This window comes from Periophthalmus magnuspinnatus, chromosome 5, assembly GCF_009829125.3.
Source record: "Periophthalmus magnuspinnatus isolate fPerMag1 chromosome 5, fPerMag1.2.pri, whole genome shotgun sequence".
NCBI classification, from domain to species: Eukaryota; Metazoa; Chordata; class Actinopteri; order Gobiiformes; family Gobiidae; genus Periophthalmus; species Periophthalmus magnuspinnatus.
In genome coordinates this window covers 16,842,331-16,859,493 of record NC_047130.1, presented here as the reverse complement: position 1 = coordinate 16,859,493, position 17,163 = coordinate 16,842,331, and the positions used below count along the sequence as shown (strand labels likewise).

Sequence of the window (17,163 nt, the reverse complement as noted above, 5' to 3'; positions counted from 1 at the left end):
TTGAGTATTTTTTTGCTCCCGAATCTGTACTTTTCCTTAAGTAGCAGAAGTGAGTGCTTCTTCCACCACTGTAATCCAAATAAACAAATCATCTTGACATCCGTATCCAGCCCTTTATGAACAGGAACTAATCTGACCATCAAACTCTTTATTTCTCCTCCAGTTCATTTTGAATGTGCGTCTGGACTACAGGATCTCGTGTCTCCTCTCCATCTTTAAGAGAGAGTTTGACGAAAGCAACTCCCAAAGTGATTTTTCCATTTCGGGCTCAGTGGAGGGGCCCAACAACATGCCTGGTCAGTTAAACCTTTATTTAAGTATAGCTTCTGTTCATTTTAATTGTACCTTTTTGAACACAGGTGCACTGGATTTCGAGCACATAGAGGAGCAGGCAGAGGGCATTTTCGGAGGAAGGTAATGTAGTTTTTGTTATTAATAAATATTACTAGTTTATCTGTTTCCATGGAGACAAGCTGGTGAAGTCGAACCTTAAAAACACAAGCAACTGTCATGTGGACCAGAACTGAAGAAGCGCCTTGGATGAGTAGCCAAACGTCTTCACATCTACAACGTTTTGTCCAGTTGACAGATTTTAAGTTTTTCTTTTACTCCATATAAAAATGTACCAACACCGTCACGAGAGTTCCTCTGGACCCCAGTCTGCTGTTCATCTCCATCCCAAAGCCACTTACCACTCCTTTGAAGATAGTGAGGTACAGATCTGAGTCAGAGAAAAGAAATGGTTCGAGAGGAGAGTTAAAGAAGCTATTTTTGTTAGGAAAAACAATCCTTCCTTAAAAATGAATGAGGGCCTTAGACATCATTTATCCCCCACCTATAACTCCATCCTCAGACCCAAAGCAAACGAAGGAAACAAAGAGAACAACAGAGCCAGATCTTTTTTCTTTTGCAATGGATCAGACCTGGACGACTGGTGTCATGTGGAGGTCATCAAAATAAGACCCACAATCCAAAATCATAATAGTTTAATCAACAAAATTGCACTGGGGAAGAAAAAAAATGAATATCTCAAAATAGTCCAAACTCAATGAATCACAAAAAATGAACTAACAGCTGGACAAGACAATGACAATGCAGCAACACAGGACAAGAGGAAACATGAGGTTAAAATAAACCAGGAAATAAGGAACAGGTGAAGCTCACGAGGGCGGGGCAGGACATCAACAAACAGGAAGTAAAACAAAAAAATGCCAGGACTAAACCAGGACTGAACTGGGACTGAATCGAGACTAAACCAGGACTAAACCAGGACTAAACCAGGACTAAACCAGGACTAAACCAGGACTAAACCAGGACTAAACCAGGACTAAACCAGGACTAAACCAGGACTAAACCAGGACTAAACCAGGACTAAACCAGGAAAATCAGTGTTTCAGTTTTATGCAGCTAAAACCTGGAACAGTCTTCATGAAGATGTGAGACAGGCCTCTACTTTGACAATGTTTAAATCCAGGCTCCAAATAGTTCTGTTTCGCTGTGCATATAACTGAAAGGGTTTTATTCTGCCTCTTCTCTTTTAATGTTCATTTTATGATGATTATTTATGTTTTGATTTGTTTTATTGTGATTTTATAATTTCTTTGTTATTCTCTACAGCTCTTTGAATTACTTCGTGCACCAGTTGTGCTGTACAAATAAACTTCTATTGCCTTGCCTTTACCATATAAAACCATGCCACTAGCTGAATAAATGCAAGATTGGATAGATATTTTGAATGCCATACTGTGGAACATTCTAGGCAAGGTAATAGTATCTCCATGGAGACAAGCAAGTGGTGGATCTCCTACCAAAAAAGTTACATACAGACACATAGATACATCCACATTTGATAAAAAGAAAATCTTATCTTAAATCTTTTTGTCTTAAACGTTTTCCTTCCCTTGGTTTGTCCTGCTTGAGAAGTATGTGGCATGGGTGTAGTCCGGTTATAGACCTGGTTTAGATCTGGTTTAGACGTAGAATAGTCCAGAAATATCTAGCTGAACATAGATCTCATTGAGCTCCATATATTTCACTGAATTCTTTTGCCCCCTGTATTCCAGTGAAGAGAACACTCCTCTGGACCTGGATGACCACGGGGGCCGGACGTTCTTGAGGGTCCTGCTCCACCTCACGATGCACGACTACCCCCCTCTCGTGTCCAGAGCTCTGCACCTGCTCTTCAGACACTTCAGTCAGAGACAGGAGGTGCTTCAGGCTTTTAAACAGGTAACTGACACTGCTACTGTCTCACTGCTGATACACGCCAACAGAACGTATTCATGATAAGATTTTCATGCTTTTTGCACACTTATAGATTATTATTTTTGTTCTATGTGAAATATTAATCTAAACCGTAGTTATAGTAAAGGGCCCATTGACTTCCTGGGTCACACTTCATCATAGCAATAAGTTACCATAGCATATTTTTTTCCATAGACTGTATGTATAAATGGACATAGCTAACCTGCTAGTCGCCACGTTTCAAACAGGAAGTGATCACTTCTGGCCAATCTGGAGTGGCTGTTGAAGATTACGCCCCTTCCCGCCCACACCGCTGGTTTAGAAGAGAGCGGGCGCTTAGCAACACTTTCAATCAAACCTGTTGCTAATGCTAATGGGAGCAACACCTCAGGGAAAGAAGGCGCCTGATTTGTCTGTTATTAATGTTCATATCCTGATTTATAGACACAATAGTGAAATAAAAAACCCAGGATGATGTAGAGCGGGTCAATACGAACATTTTAAGACCAAAATCACAAGTCTGACAGCAGCAGTTACAGAGAGAGGGGACACAGTTTTTCAATGTAAAGTGAATTGGAACCAGAGTCGATGGAGCCAGAAGCACACCCATGATCACTTCCTATTTTGAACGTGGCTAGTAGGTTAGCTATGTCCATTTACACTATGGACAACACACTTGCCTGATATGAATGTGGTGTGTGTTGGTGGTGGTCGGCTTTGGGTGTCTTAAAAGGCACTATATTTACCCAACTCTTTATAAGAATATACCTCTACCTGTGTCTTCTGTGCCGTGTAGGTGCAGCTCTTGGTCACCAGTCAGGACGTGGAGAATTACAAACAGATCAAATCAGACCTAGATCAGCTGCGGTCGATCGTGGAGAAGTCCGAGCTGTGGGTTTATAAGAGACAAGGACCAGATGAGACCCTGGACACTGGGGACAGCACTCTGCACAAGGTCAGGGACGTCTACAGGGCTTTAACACCACAGACACTTCAATGTATCTATGAGGAGTCTGACGGGGCTCAAAGCACTCGGAAATACCACACAAATCACTACTATTAGTACAACTATTACTACACATAACTCTTCTTGTGTTAAAGGCGCTGCACCTGATTTTTACTCTCTTAAAAATGTGAAAAATAGAACTAGTTCATTTTAAACGGTTTGCAGTGGTCCAAAGTTATTCCTCACTTTACCTTATGCATTCTGAACATCCTAATTGCTCACCATGATGAGTTTATAAAAGCTTTTCAAAAATCTGTGCGGAGTTTGCAGTGGTAACAGCAACTAGCATGGTAACACTGCACTTCCTGAGGATAAAAACATGTTATAATTAGATGCAGAGAGTACACAGTGGTCTCATTTCTAACTTAAGGGCTGTTTTTACAATATATCTGTACTGGGACGAGATGAAGTTTGCTCAAATACACGGAAAACAACTGGGCTTTATTTTAAAGAGCCCGTATTACTCTCCTCTGTTCTGTTCTGTTTCAGACCTGGAATTTCCAATCTCTATTGAACTAAAGCTAAAAGGAGCTGTTAAATTGAAAACTACCACTTCATGACATCACAAGGTGGAACAGAGCATTTAGAGCTTTGGAGATGTAGACAGACTAATAATAAAGTGTTACTCAAACATGTGTGAATGAAACAAAACACAACTCCAGGTCTGTTTTTGAGGAGGTAACAGCATTAGAACATGGATTAAAGTTCACGAGAGTCAGCTTTGTTTTTAATATAAGACCTTTAAATCTCCCAGACGAGCTCAATAACATCTGAATGCATTTTTAGTTTGAATAAATATCTTTTATATAACTCTATGTACATTTCCATAGGGAGACTCAGGCAGCTCGGACAAACCAAAGAAAGCCGAGAGCACCAGCAGCTACAACTACAGAGTGGTCAAAGAGGTACTTCAGTTTTATTAACCATTACATCATAAACAGTTTCTTTATTATTATCACACAGACTTACTCCTCTCTGTTCCCAGATCTTGCTTCGTCTGAGTCGGCTCTGCGTTCAGGAGGGTCTCTCTGGGAGGAAGAGCCGTAAACAACAGCAGAGACTCCTGAGGAACATGAGCGCTCACGCCGTGGTGCTGGAGCTGCTGCAGATCCCATACGAGAAGGTGAACAAAAACAGGCGTATTACGGGTTTTAAGGGTAATTAATGTATGAGATTTGAGAAAATTGTGTGGTATTTGATAATTATGAGACTATTAACTTTTATGTGACGCACAAGCTCAGCTCAAGTAGTTTTAAATGGACTATAGGAATAAACTTAAATTGAACTGAAAAGACCAACCCAAGTCTAATGTAGAACCTAATAAGGAAAATCATGAATGAAATCTGCCTTTGTGTCCATTTTCCTTTCCAAAAACAGCACACTTGTGTAAAATAAAGAGCTATGTATTTATTTTCTTGCTCTATTGATCACTCCATCGGCCGATATTGCCATAGATGTTTTTGTTTTAACCTACATTAATGTGATTGTTCTTTTCAGGGTGAGGATTTGCGGATGCAGGACATCATGAAGTTGGCTCATCAGTTTTTGCAGAATTTTTGCGCAGGAAACCAACAGAACCAGGCTCTGCTCCACAAGAACATCAACCTGTTCCTCAACCCTGGGGTGAGCTTCTGACATAACACACACTGGTTCTGTTTACACATGCACCACACATCTGATCTTTATGGACTGGTTTTAGTTTTATGCTGTTTTTTATGCTGTTTGGTGTTTTTGTGTGTTTGGGGGAAAGGGACGGGTTCAGGGGGCCGTGAGCTTTGTTGTTTTTGTTTATTATTTAGGTAATTGTGTCTTGTATTCATATTTATCATTGTATTGTATCATGTTTTTTTTATTGTCCTTAAAAAGCAAAAAAACAGCTGATTATTATCTGATTTCTGGTGTTTTCAGATTAACAAAATATAAAAAAGTTCCATATTATCTAATTAATCTGATTTCTCTCTGAATGTTCAAACCTGTGAGGGAAAATTGTGCAAAAAGGACAAACTAATGTGACAACGGCAAAAAAGAGAAAGAGAAAATGTAAATATTTATGTATGAATTAAATAAAAAATTATCTGATTAATCTATTGACCTGATTTTTTACTGGCCGTGTAAAAAACCCACTGCTCAAACACATACATATAATGAGCCTTGTCTTCTCCTGAGCAGATCTTGGAGGCCATCACCATGCAGCACATCTTCATGAATAACTTCCAGCTGTGCAGTGAGATCAACGACAGAGTCGTCCAGCACTTCGTCCACTGCATCGAGACCCACGGCCGGAACGTCCAGTACCTCAAGTTCCTCCAGACCATCGTCAAAGCAGAGAACAAGTTCATCAAGAAGTGCCAAGACATCGTGATGGCCGAGGTGTTTTATACAAGTGTTCTGATTAAGAATGTGTGTTGTAAGAATGTGTTTGTACTTTGTGTCTGCGTTCATGATGTTTTGTGTGTTTATATGTGAATGCAGCCCTGAACTGTCCCTGGACATAAACTGGACTCACACTGTGGCTCTTGTGTACAGCTGGTGAACGCTGGAGAGGACGTGTTGGTTTTCTACAACGACCGCGCCTCATTCCAGACCCTGGTCCAGATGATGAGGTCAGAGCGAGACCGCATGGACGAGAACAGCGCTCTGATGTACCACATTCACCTGGTGGAGCTGCTGGCCGTCTGCACTGAGGGCAAGAACGTCTACACCGAGATCAAGTGCAACTCCCTCCTGCCCCTGGACGACATCGTGAGGGTGGTGACGCACGAGGACTGCATCCCTGAGGTCTGGACTTCTGACCCGTCTGACCCTGCCTGACCCTGCCTGACCCTGCCTGACCCTGCCTGACCCTCTCTGAACCTCTCTCCCCCTCCCTCCTCTGCACCATCTCTCCCTCTTCTGCACCATATAATTCCTCTCCCTCCTCTTTTGTTTCGGCAGATAAAGATTGCGTACATAAACTTCTTGAATCACTGCTACGTGGACACGGAGGTTGAAATGAAGGAGATCTACACGTCCAATCACATGTGGAAACTGTTTGAGAACTTTCTAGTCGACATTTGTCGTGTAAGAGGCATTTTGGATTTAAAAATACTGATAGTTTTTGTTACTTATCCCCGTAAATTAAAGAGCCCATATTACGCTGTTTTCTGATCTCTGTTATAATATCGTTTCCTGATGAAACAAAACATAACTCCAGGTCCTCTAGGTTTTTGAGGAGGTAGTGTAGGACCTTGAGCCTCAGCCGTAGGACAGCTCAGAATCTTGTGGTGGAATTTGCTGTTTAAATGTCAGATTGAAGGTGTTTTAGTGTTTGATTTAAATCAGATTGCAGATGTTTTGGCGTTTGGTTTATAGTTGCTGTCTCTGTAATTACTGGGCCTGTCCACATGAAACAAAACATTGGGACAAAGTTCAACATCTTATTTTTTCATGATACAACTCCAAAGGCATAATTGTTGTTGCTTGAATGGACTTCAAATTTTAAATTATTAATCGCTATGGCAACAGTCCTTATTTGTTTATCATTTTGACACCCATGGATAGGCCCCTACTCTCCATCTGAAATGATGATGCCAAATTCATTGTCATTGCACAATTTGTCACCCTTTTAATGTGGGTTTAACTCTTTTAAAGATGTTCATGATGTGTTCTGTTCTTAGAAACAGAAACTGTATTTGAGCAGAATCCTCACACTTCACTGTTTTACTTAAGTCTTCGCTCAGCTCAGCTCTTTTTTCTGATGTGTATTAAAAAATGTAAATGCAGTGTTTTCACCAACTTTGATCAAGTATTTTATCAGTAAAGCAGTTTATATTCCAAGGGTAAAACTGAACTAATCTCAAAAATTATTATCTGTGCTAGGGATGTACCGATACCAATACCAGAATTGTGTATCGGTTCGATACCTAGTGACAGTACTCTTACTCGTCAATGTATTGCCAATACCAACAGCCGATACCACGCTAAATGTCTCACCTGAGCCGCTGAGCAGGTGACCTTAAAGAAACACATTCACTCTTCTGCACATTAAGTTCATCTTTAATCACATGTAACTGTCACATAAACTGTACAAACATTCCGCTCTCTAAAGGTTTATCTATAGGTTTATAGTTCACAGCAAACATCAGTGCTACTGGCGATTATTTGCGTGTACCTGGCGATTATTTGCATGTACCTACTTGCAGCTTAATGCAATTGACAAACAAATTTAGCGACTGAACAGAGCGGGTTCAGAGCGTTTAATAGAGCTACAGTATGTCCATACTGATAAAAGTGTGGCTGTGGTCAACGTAAGACGACACTCACTGTTACGCTAACAGTGGCTCTTTAGCAGTTAACTTGGTCGTTGTTAGCAGTTAGCACGGAGCGCAGTCTGCAAAGAGGAAGCAATAATTATTAAATTCAGGTACTTATGTTTTAAATTTCATTTATTTTTATTATAAGTATAAGTAAAATAAGTATTCTAAGATGAAAAAAATAGGCTGTAAAACTATAACAATCCTATGAAATGCATTAGATTTACCTTTATATTCGAACCTCTGTAAAATTATGTAATTATCTAAAATTATGACTGGTATCTGTATCAGTACTCGGTATTGGCGAGTACTTATAATGAAGTACATTCAGTATATTCGTTTTGGAAAAAGTGGTATTGGTGCATCCCTCGTCTGGACATGTGCATTTTGAAAAATTGTGCCAATGACAGCTGTTGTAAAGAGCCAGTATAAATGTTTATCTCCTGCATCTTTCCTGTGTGTTTGGTGTAGGTCTGTAACAACACGAGCGATCGTAAACATGCGGACACCATTTTGGAGCGATACGTGACAGAGACAGTGATGAGCATCGTCACCACGTTCTTCAGCTCGCCCTTCTCCGACCAGAGCACCAGTCTGCAGGTAACACACTCAGAAAGAGCTAAACGAGTGAAGGGGTTCACAACATAAAGCCCCTTGGTGTAACATTTCAACCCAACCCAAAGGAAAAAAATATAATAAAGCAATAATTTCATATATACATGTACACGTTTTTATTGCTCAAAATGACTCGTATGAATGTGAGTGAGCAGGTTTGCCTCTCCACAGATCTGACCTGTAGCTTGGCCTGGTTTTATATAGGGCATCGTTAAATCTTGTATTCAGTGATGAGTGTTATGACCCGGCTCAGTCAGGGGAAGTAACCAAAAAGAAAAGATGCTAAAATGGTATAAATAAGTTGTAATTTAATGTACAGGACTGTGAAAGGTAAAGTAACAAAAGTCTAAAATTTACGCAAGTTTGTAACAAAATAACCAAAAACAACAGGTTTAACAGATAACAAGTTTTGTGTCTCTATAAAGCTAGCTATTTAGGCCTATTAAAAAAAATAAAGAACATATAACACAACACCAAACCACCCAAAATAAACACCAGTCACATAAACCTACAGAACCGAGTAACAAAACAATAAGAGACACAAAGATAGAACTAAACGAGTATCTCACACATACAGAGTTAGACACAGACAAACGAGTGACTAACAACAAATGAGACACAGACAAAGGCTGAGTCTCAGTTCGCCAAAATGCCCTTAAATGCACCGTTCAAAGTGCATCAAAGAGCAGTTACGTAACTTCCAGCGCGACAAGGCCTGTCCGGCCTTATAACCCTATATTTGACTATTGATATTCAAAGGGAAAGATTAATTCCTTATTTCATTCAATCTAAACAGAAATAAAAGGCTGTGACGATGACACCTTGACTCATCTTCTATTAAACAATAAATAATTTAAAATAACATGCGTAATGTAAGCACACAGACAGCGGTTGAAGTATACTCCGTGGTGGAGGCCTGTTCCATTTCAGCAAGATGTCAGCTACACTGAAGACTACACATTTTCGGCCAGGTACTTTAAAGAGTACTTTGAAGAGTACTTCGAATGATGCATTTGGCAAATTGAGACACGGCCAAAATGGCAGACTGGCCTCAAAGGCCAGCAGACCTGAGAAGATGTGCTGAATCTCATTAAAGGGGAGGTGGCTGCAGGTGAAAAACAAAATTGGCCAGGTGGGAAAACAGTCGTCCAATCACCAGTGAGGGCTCGACAGCCAGCATTCCATGGGGAAAGGCAGATTCAATCACACACACAACAGACATATACGAACAAATGAAAGAACTTACAGGCTGACTGTTTTGGCCCCAGACCTTGAGTAAGTGACATGGATTTAACCAATCACAATGTATTACTTCTGTGTGGAAAAAAATAAAATAATAATAATAATAATAATAATAATAATGATAAGAATTTCAATGAAAAAATATATATAAATTCAAAAATTCAAATTCAAGGCAAAGCTAAAGCATACAGGTCAGTACTCTCCACCAGAAAAGTTACACAATTTCTATGAGAACATTATGTGTGTTAAGTGTTTTATACAACCTCCTCATTCCTGTTGCATTTTAATGAGTTCTTTTCACACTTGGATAATGGGCTAAAGTTCCCCTCTGAGGCTCTGAGTGCATTTCTTGATTAATATAATTATAACATAGAGATTCTTATAAAATGATCCTACGTTTCCATGAACTGTACAATGGGAAATGAGTTTCTCTGGCCAGATTAATTCATTGCACTGCAGTTAATTCTCCCCCATGTGAATTCATGTACTTATTTAATCAAATGCTTTTGTTCTAAGGACCTTTTTTTTATTTATTATTATTTTTTTAAACAATTTGGAAGTAAGAATTTAAATTTAAAGCTACCAGATGGAAGTTTTAGGTGGCAGATGTGAAACCTGTTTCTCCCTCAGCTCACCTGTCCTCTCTCCCTTCCTCTCACTTGTCCCCTCTGTCCACCGCTCACCCGCTTGTCTCTAAGGAGATGTACACCTTTAATCCCATACAGTGGAACATTCAGGGCAAAGCAATGAATAACAAATACAGAGTGCGTCTTTAAGCTTAAACATCAGGGTTCGATCTTGCTTTGTGCTATGGCGTTTTCACACTTACATTAATCAGCCTAAAATACATGTGCATGGAAAACTATTACGAAAATAAACAATTTCATTTATCCTCTTTTATTTAAACTACACTTCCTCCTTACAGGCCTCTTTTACAATAAAACAGTTCCAGGTAATCATAGGTAAAAATGTTTGGTGTACTGAAAAGACAATTTGGTGGTCAGAGGAGCTATAGTTTTGCATTGGTGTTGTTCACTGGTGATTCTGGGAGTGTGTTCATAGAAAACTGTGAACCATGTACATTATAAACAGGACTGACACTGGACCTATTTTCTCTTATTATATTAAACTGTTTTCGGTGGCTGTCCCATGTGTATCTGTAATTTCTATGACTCATTAGATAAATTAAAGCGCATATGACGGGTTAGACTACTCATTTCATTAAAACATAGTTGGCAAAATTATATTCAAGGTAAAAAAATATAATTTGTAATTTTACTTCCTGGTTAGACGTTGCCAGCGGGTAATTCCATAACTGTAGGAACCGTAATGGTAAATTTATACCGCGCTTTTACAAATTCAAGACGCTCAAAGCGCTTTACATCAAGGAACCACTCACCCATTCACACACACATTCATACACCAGTGTACACAGACACTGGGGGCGAGGTGGGTTAAGTGTCTTGCCCAAGGACACAACAACAGCATTCATTTCTAACTTTGCCAGAAATGACTGTGAACAGTAGATAATGCTATTCAAACATATACACAGTTTAGTAGTGAAGTGGATTTAGTGCCTAGTTCCACTTTAAAGATGTGTTCTCGTGACAGACCTCAGTGTGTGTTTTTGTTCATAAATGTATTGATAACATTGTATTGTTCTGTCTCTCCCCCTCAGACCAGGCAGCCTGTGTTTGTGCAGCTACTTCAGGGCGTGTTCCGGGTTTATCACTGCACCTGGATGGTCCCGGTCCAGAAGGGCTCTGTGGAAAACTGCATCAAAGTTCTGTCTGACGTCGGTAAGAAAACAGTTTGTCGTGATCTGATCCATCTCGAGAAATCAGTTGTTAAAGACATGTTTTTTTCTAGTATGGAGTAGTCTGCGTAATCCCTCAGTCATCCAGGTAATTCAAATCTGTCAAGTGGACAAAAGTTTTAGAGTGAAGATGTCATATTTAGCATAATCGTTTAGGCTCTCCAGAGTCTGTATAAAGAAGTGGACTAAGTTTGACGTGACCCACAGCCTTCGGCTCCGGTCAAATGAAAGGGCCAATTAGGAGTCAAGTTCCACGTTTGAAATTCCGACTGCAAGTACCATAGCAACCAAAGAGCCAATGTGGAGCCAGTCTGTTGAATGTAACGCCCCTTCCTGCCTGTACCGCTGGTTTAGCAGAAAGTGGGCGCTTAGCAACAGGTTTGATTGACAGCGTTGCTAACACTAGCGGGAGTGACCTCTGACAGCAGCAGTTACAGAGAGAGGGGTGACCGTTTTTCAAAGTAAAATTAATTGAATGAATCGATGGAGCCAGAAGCGCGCCCATGATCACTTTAGTTTCTTCTGACTAGAGTTTATTCTGCACTTGATGACGTTTTTAGAGCTCTATAGTAGTTTCAGCTGAGACTTGTAGTAAGTGACTTTATCATTTACAACACAGAATTCTGTACATACAGTTATATGATTATTACAAAGCTAATTCCACAGACATATACCACAGATCCGGAAAAGGGTCACTTATAAATACATTTATTATACTATAGACTTAAAATCCTATTGAATGAACTAAGTTTGGTATTTAGCTTTTCAAAGTCTCCATTGGTTTAACATTAGACAAACTGAACATTTTGATATGTGATGACGTAATCCCGAGCTCTTTTCACTATTAGAACAAACTAATAAAGAGACAGACTCAGTGACTTTTAGCATGTAGCTAGCATGGAAACAGAATATTCTTACACAAAGGAGACATTGTTGACTCCATTACATTATGTACTTAAAGATACAGTATGTAACTTTCTGGGGGTGGCACATCACCTTCATGATTCCATGGAAATAGAAAATTAAAACTACACTACTACATTCTCTATAGAAATAAATAAATGTAACCAAACCCATATGTTTCCTTTAACAATAACACCAACATTATCAAGTATAAAGCGCCACATAAAACATAATACATTCAAACATGTTTTATTTTTAAAAAAATATTTTTTTTTTCAATGCAGTGTGTTTGGAGGCTGGCATTGGGGGTGTCGGGTTTAACTGTTGAGGACGATCTTGGTGTGTCTGGGGTAGATCTGTCTGCTCTCAGTCTGAACATTCAACACGTACTCCTCCAGAGGACGTGTCACACTGGACCTTCAGAGCTTGCTTTTCCTGCTCCAGAGTTTTGATTTTCGACTCTAATGTTGCCAAAGTTTGCTTAAACTCCTTGATGATGATTTGGACATTTTGATGATGAAGCCTCGCTTCTTCTTGCAGGGCCTGGTTCCTCTCGTGCTCCTCTCTTGTTTGATTTTGAAGAGCGGAGATCTTCTTTCTCATCTCCTCCATGTCTGTTTCAGACTGAACCACCTTCTCCAGAGCCATAAAGACATTATCTTCCAGTTTGTTGCTCCTCTCTTGCTCTTTTTCTATTATGAAAGATGGCTCAGTAGCGCCACCTCAAAAATTGGTTTACATTACACCAATGGGAGCCTGGCCCAGAAAAATGTCATCATAGACAAATGAAACTTAGCATCAAAAACAGGTCACGTCAGGAATCTACGTTGCAGGATAACTTCGTGGCCATTTTGTATAAAAGTATAAAAATTCCTGTAACTTTTGCAGAAATGGTCGGATCTTGACGAACTCAGTGTGGTGTTTGTGTGTTTTGATGATCTGTGATGATGATGATGTGAATTAGACTTGTGTCTTGAAAAGTGGCTCTCCAGCTCCCACTGCAAAGTTAAAACGGGACAGAACATTTTTGTTTGTTGTAAACTAATGGAACTGGGTACACACCCTTTGTATGATTCTGAACAAAAGACTAAAGAAGACCACATCCTGTTTACATCCACATTTACATGGTCCCACCTCAAAAAAGTCAAGGGAAAGTGAAAAGTTTGTAGTACACTAATTCTTTATGTGACCCTGAGCAAAAAATTCTACAAGGACCACACCCTATCTCCAACATGAAGCCATTTTGAATCAAAATATGCAGATGTCCAAAATTATACTTTAACAAACTCATCCGAGGGTTTTTATCCAACGAACTCTAAACTGAGGCATCATTCCAGCGCTCACTGCTACGTCCTGTATTTTTGTACTTTTTTTCCACAAACCCCCTCTTGCCACTGATTTTAAACTATGATAAATATTTACTACAGGTACTATCCCACAAAACCAAGTCGTGAAACATGAAAACCTGTCATATGCCCTTTAAGGTCCTAGCTTACACAAAATGTACTTGTGAACTTTAAGCGATGTTATAACATTGTTCCCTCATCAAAAACATGCTTCAAGACCTTTTATATGATGTCCATGCATGTTTAAGCAATCGAGTGATCTCTCTCGGGCCCTATTTGAACTCTCCTTACGGTTGATTAGCTGTATGATTCTGTACAACGTTCATAAGCCTACATCTATACTCCCACACGTCAATTCTCCATAAGTATACAAAAACATACATTTTAACACTCCAAAATGACATATCCTCTGTGGTCACTGTCTATTTGTGTGTTTTAGCCAAAGGGAGGGCCATTGCGATCCCCGTGGACCTGGACAACCAAGTGAACAACCTGTTTGTGAAATCTAACAACATCGTTCAGAAGACGGCCATGAGCTGGAGGCTGTCGGCCCGGAACGCGGCGAGGAGGGACTCTGTGGTCACCGCCTCTCGGGACTACAGGAACATCATAGAGCGGCTACAGGTATGGGCATTACTATAAAAACATGTTTACAATGTGTGTGACCCAATCCCACCACACACATGAACTCTTAAAAGAGGAGGTATTAGCATGTTATAACATCTGTGTAATCCCTCAGTCGTCCAGGTCTGATCAATAGCAAAAGACAAAATTAAAATCTGTCAGCTGGACAAATCGTTGTAGGAGAGAAGACGTTTGGCTGCTCGTCCAAGCCACTTCTCCAGTTCTGGTCAGATTACTGCTGGACACTGCCTTATATCTGTCTGAAGGGAGGAGCTAAATACTGGAAATAGATATTGTCTATTTTTCTTTTGCTATACCTTTCATATGTCATTCATGCATGTTTGAGTAATCTAGCGATCTCTCCCAGGCCCTATTCAAACCCTAGCAGTACGGTCCTATCCAAAGCTCTGCCCACAAGCCTGAATCACCCATGTTCACACGATAATTTTTTATAAATATACAAACACAGGATACAGAACAAAGCAGGGTACATAGCGCTCTGAAGGAGTGACTTGGCACAGAGAGCATTTGGAGTGGGCCAAAATGAAACTGAAACTACTTAAACTTTTTAATACGTTGTTTAAAATTTTTAATATGTTGTTTTTAAGTGCAAGACCTCTCCCCCAGTGTCTGTGTACACTGTTGTGTGAATGTGTGTTGAATGGGTGAGTGGTTTCTTGATGTAAAGCGATTTGAGTGACTTGAAGGTGGAAAAAGTGCTTTATGAAAATGTAACCCTGACCATTGACTAAACTCAGAGTCTACACAGCACTTGAGTGAATGAACGATTAATCGAAATAAGCCATATTTCCTCCTCTCTCTGTATTCAGGACATAGTCTCAGCCTTAGAGGACAGGCTCCGCCCCCTGGTCCAGGCTGAGCTCTCAGTTCTTGTTGACGTCCTTCATCGGCCCGAGCTCCTCTTCCCCGAAAATACTGACTCAAGGAAGAAGTGTGAGAGCGGCGGCTTCATCTGCAAGTACGTCACACCAGTCTGGCTCAAGAGATTTTAATTCAAAGAGAGGAGAATTACGCTAAATCAACTTTTTGGAGCTTTCTACCATGTTATAATGCTGTTCCCTCATTAAAAGGTCCATATTAGGCTATTCTCTACACCTTTACTAGAATTATTTGGATAATTTCAGCCCTGGAATTGCTGATCTCTGCTAAACAAAAGGTAAAAAGTGACTGTTAACTTGAAAACTACCATTTCATGACATCACGAGGTGGAACAGACCATTTTGAGCTTTGGAGATATAGACAAACTAATAATAAAGAGTCACTCAAACATGTGTGAATGAAAAAAAACACAACTCCGGGTTTGTTTTTGAGGAGGCAACAGCATTATAACATGGCTTAACGCTCATAAGAGTCACTTGTGTGTAATATAGGACCTTTAAATCTTGAACTGAACTTGAAACCATTCTCTTGCTCTCTTCTCAGACTGATCAAACACACCAAACAGCTCCTGGAGGAAAACGAGGAGCGACTCTGCATCAAAGTCCTGCAGACACTCAGAGAGATGATGACCAAAGACCGAGGCTACGGCGAAAAGGTTGGACACCCAAATCATTTCAAACTTTTTCAGGCTCAAATCTCCCATTACATGTGGTTTAACCCAGTATCGTTTCTGTTTTATTTCAAATCGTAACAATAGATACACGCAGTATGCCTATGTACGAATGCACAAAATGTTAACTTCACTAGAACCGGCACTGCACTAAGTTTAAAGGGCTCATATTAGGCTATTTTCTGATCTATTATAATGCTGTTTCCTCATCACAAATAGACCTGGAGTTGTGTTTTGTTTCATTCACACATGTTTAACACACCCTGCATATTTAGGCTGAGTTCTTCTCTCAAACAGAACACCTTGTTCCACCTTGCGATGTCATGTGGTGATACAGTGCTCCACTGGGTTTTTACCCTTCACTAGAATCATTTCGATGATTTCAGTGCTGGAGTTGCCAATCTCTGCTGAACTCAAAGTAAATCGTAGCTGTTAACTTGAAAGCTACCACTTCCTGACATCACAAAGACAAATAATAGTGTTACTCAAACATGTGAGAATGAAACAAAACACAACTCCAGATATGCTTTTGAGGAGGAAACATTATAACATGGGATAAAGCTCACAAGAGTCTGTTGTGTGTAACAGAGGATGTTTAATACAGATTCAAGAGATGTTGGTCCATATTGATACATATCCATTCTTGTAGACCATGTTTGACCACGTTCACATTTCACCAGCTTCAACTTTTTATAATTGGGCCACTAGTATTTCAGTTACATAATGGAGCTCAATGGTGTTTAGAATTGATTGGCTACTCATGATCAAAAACACAACATAAATGAGATTTTATAACTTTGAACTGCAAAATTATTAATTATTTTTTCAAATTTTAATTTATTATTATTACTTTTTAAAGGTCCTATACACAAAATTGACTTTTGTGAGATTTAAGTCATGTTCTAATGCTGTTCCCTCCTCAAAAACAGACCTGGAGTTGTGTTTTGTTTCATTCACACATGTTTGAGTAACACTTTATTATTAGTCTGTCTACATCTCCAAAGCTCTAAATGCTCTGTTCCACCTTGTGATGTCATGAAGTGGTAGTTTTCAAGTTAACAGCTCCTTTTACCTTTAGTTCAGTAGAGATTAAAAATTCCATGGCTGAAATTATCTAAATCAGTGGTCCCCAACCTTTTTTGCACCACCAAGTGCATAAAAAATACAACTCACCAAACCGCCGCATTAGTGTGAGCCCTGCACTTGTTTCTTCTTTTCTTCTTGCTCACATTTGTTTCTTTCAAAAAACTTTAAATCTTATCTTTTAATCCCAGGTGCTTATTCTCCATGTGCCAAAGCAGTTTTGAAGGTTTCATTGCCTCGTTGGCTTTTATTACACAGAGCGGACTCTGCGCGTGAGAATCACCTGTAGCAACAAACCCATATTTTAAGTAGGACTCCTGGAGTTGTCTCTTAAATTTAGCTTTCTTTTTCTTGGAGGTCGTAGGCTCCTCTTCTGGCTCTTCAGTTGGCCTTTTCCCCTTTGTTAAAAAGCTCTCCAAAGA

At 39.7% G+C, this 17,163-nt stretch overlaps 1 protein-coding gene across 3 annotated transcripts in view; it reads left to right on the top strand.

Annotated features, from left to right (window-relative positions):
- Positions 1–17,163, top strand: part of LOC117370699 (inositol 1,4,5-trisphosphate receptor type 1) — a 177,087-nt gene that overhangs the window by 69,316 nt on the left and 90,608 nt on the right. For 2 of the 3 annotated variants that reach the window (XM_055222037.1, XM_055222035.1), the window contains exons 24-38: positions 164–296; positions 360–414; positions 2,064–2,229; positions 3,041–3,199; positions 4,081–4,155; positions 4,236–4,373; positions 4,748–4,873; positions 5,420–5,620; positions 5,777–6,028; positions 6,185–6,310; positions 8,014–8,142; positions 11,078–11,198; positions 13,904–14,088; positions 14,919–15,067; positions 15,532–15,643. In XM_055222037.1, the coding sequence (XP_055078012.1) occupies positions 164–296; positions 360–414; positions 2,064–2,229; positions 3,041–3,199; positions 4,081–4,155; positions 4,236–4,373; positions 4,748–4,873; positions 5,420–5,620; positions 5,777–6,028; positions 6,185–6,310; positions 8,014–8,142; positions 11,078–11,198; positions 13,904–14,088; positions 14,919–15,067; positions 15,532–15,643 (2,127 nt within the window). Of the gene's footprint in view, positions 1–163; positions 415–2,063; positions 2,230–3,040; positions 3,200–4,080; positions 4,156–4,235; positions 4,374–4,747; positions 4,874–5,419; positions 5,621–5,776; positions 6,029–6,184; positions 6,311–8,013; positions 8,143–11,077; positions 11,199–13,903; positions 14,089–14,918; positions 15,068–15,531; positions 15,644–17,163 lie in introns of all 3 variants that reach the window. The other variant, XM_055222036.1, reaches the window with a different exon arrangement.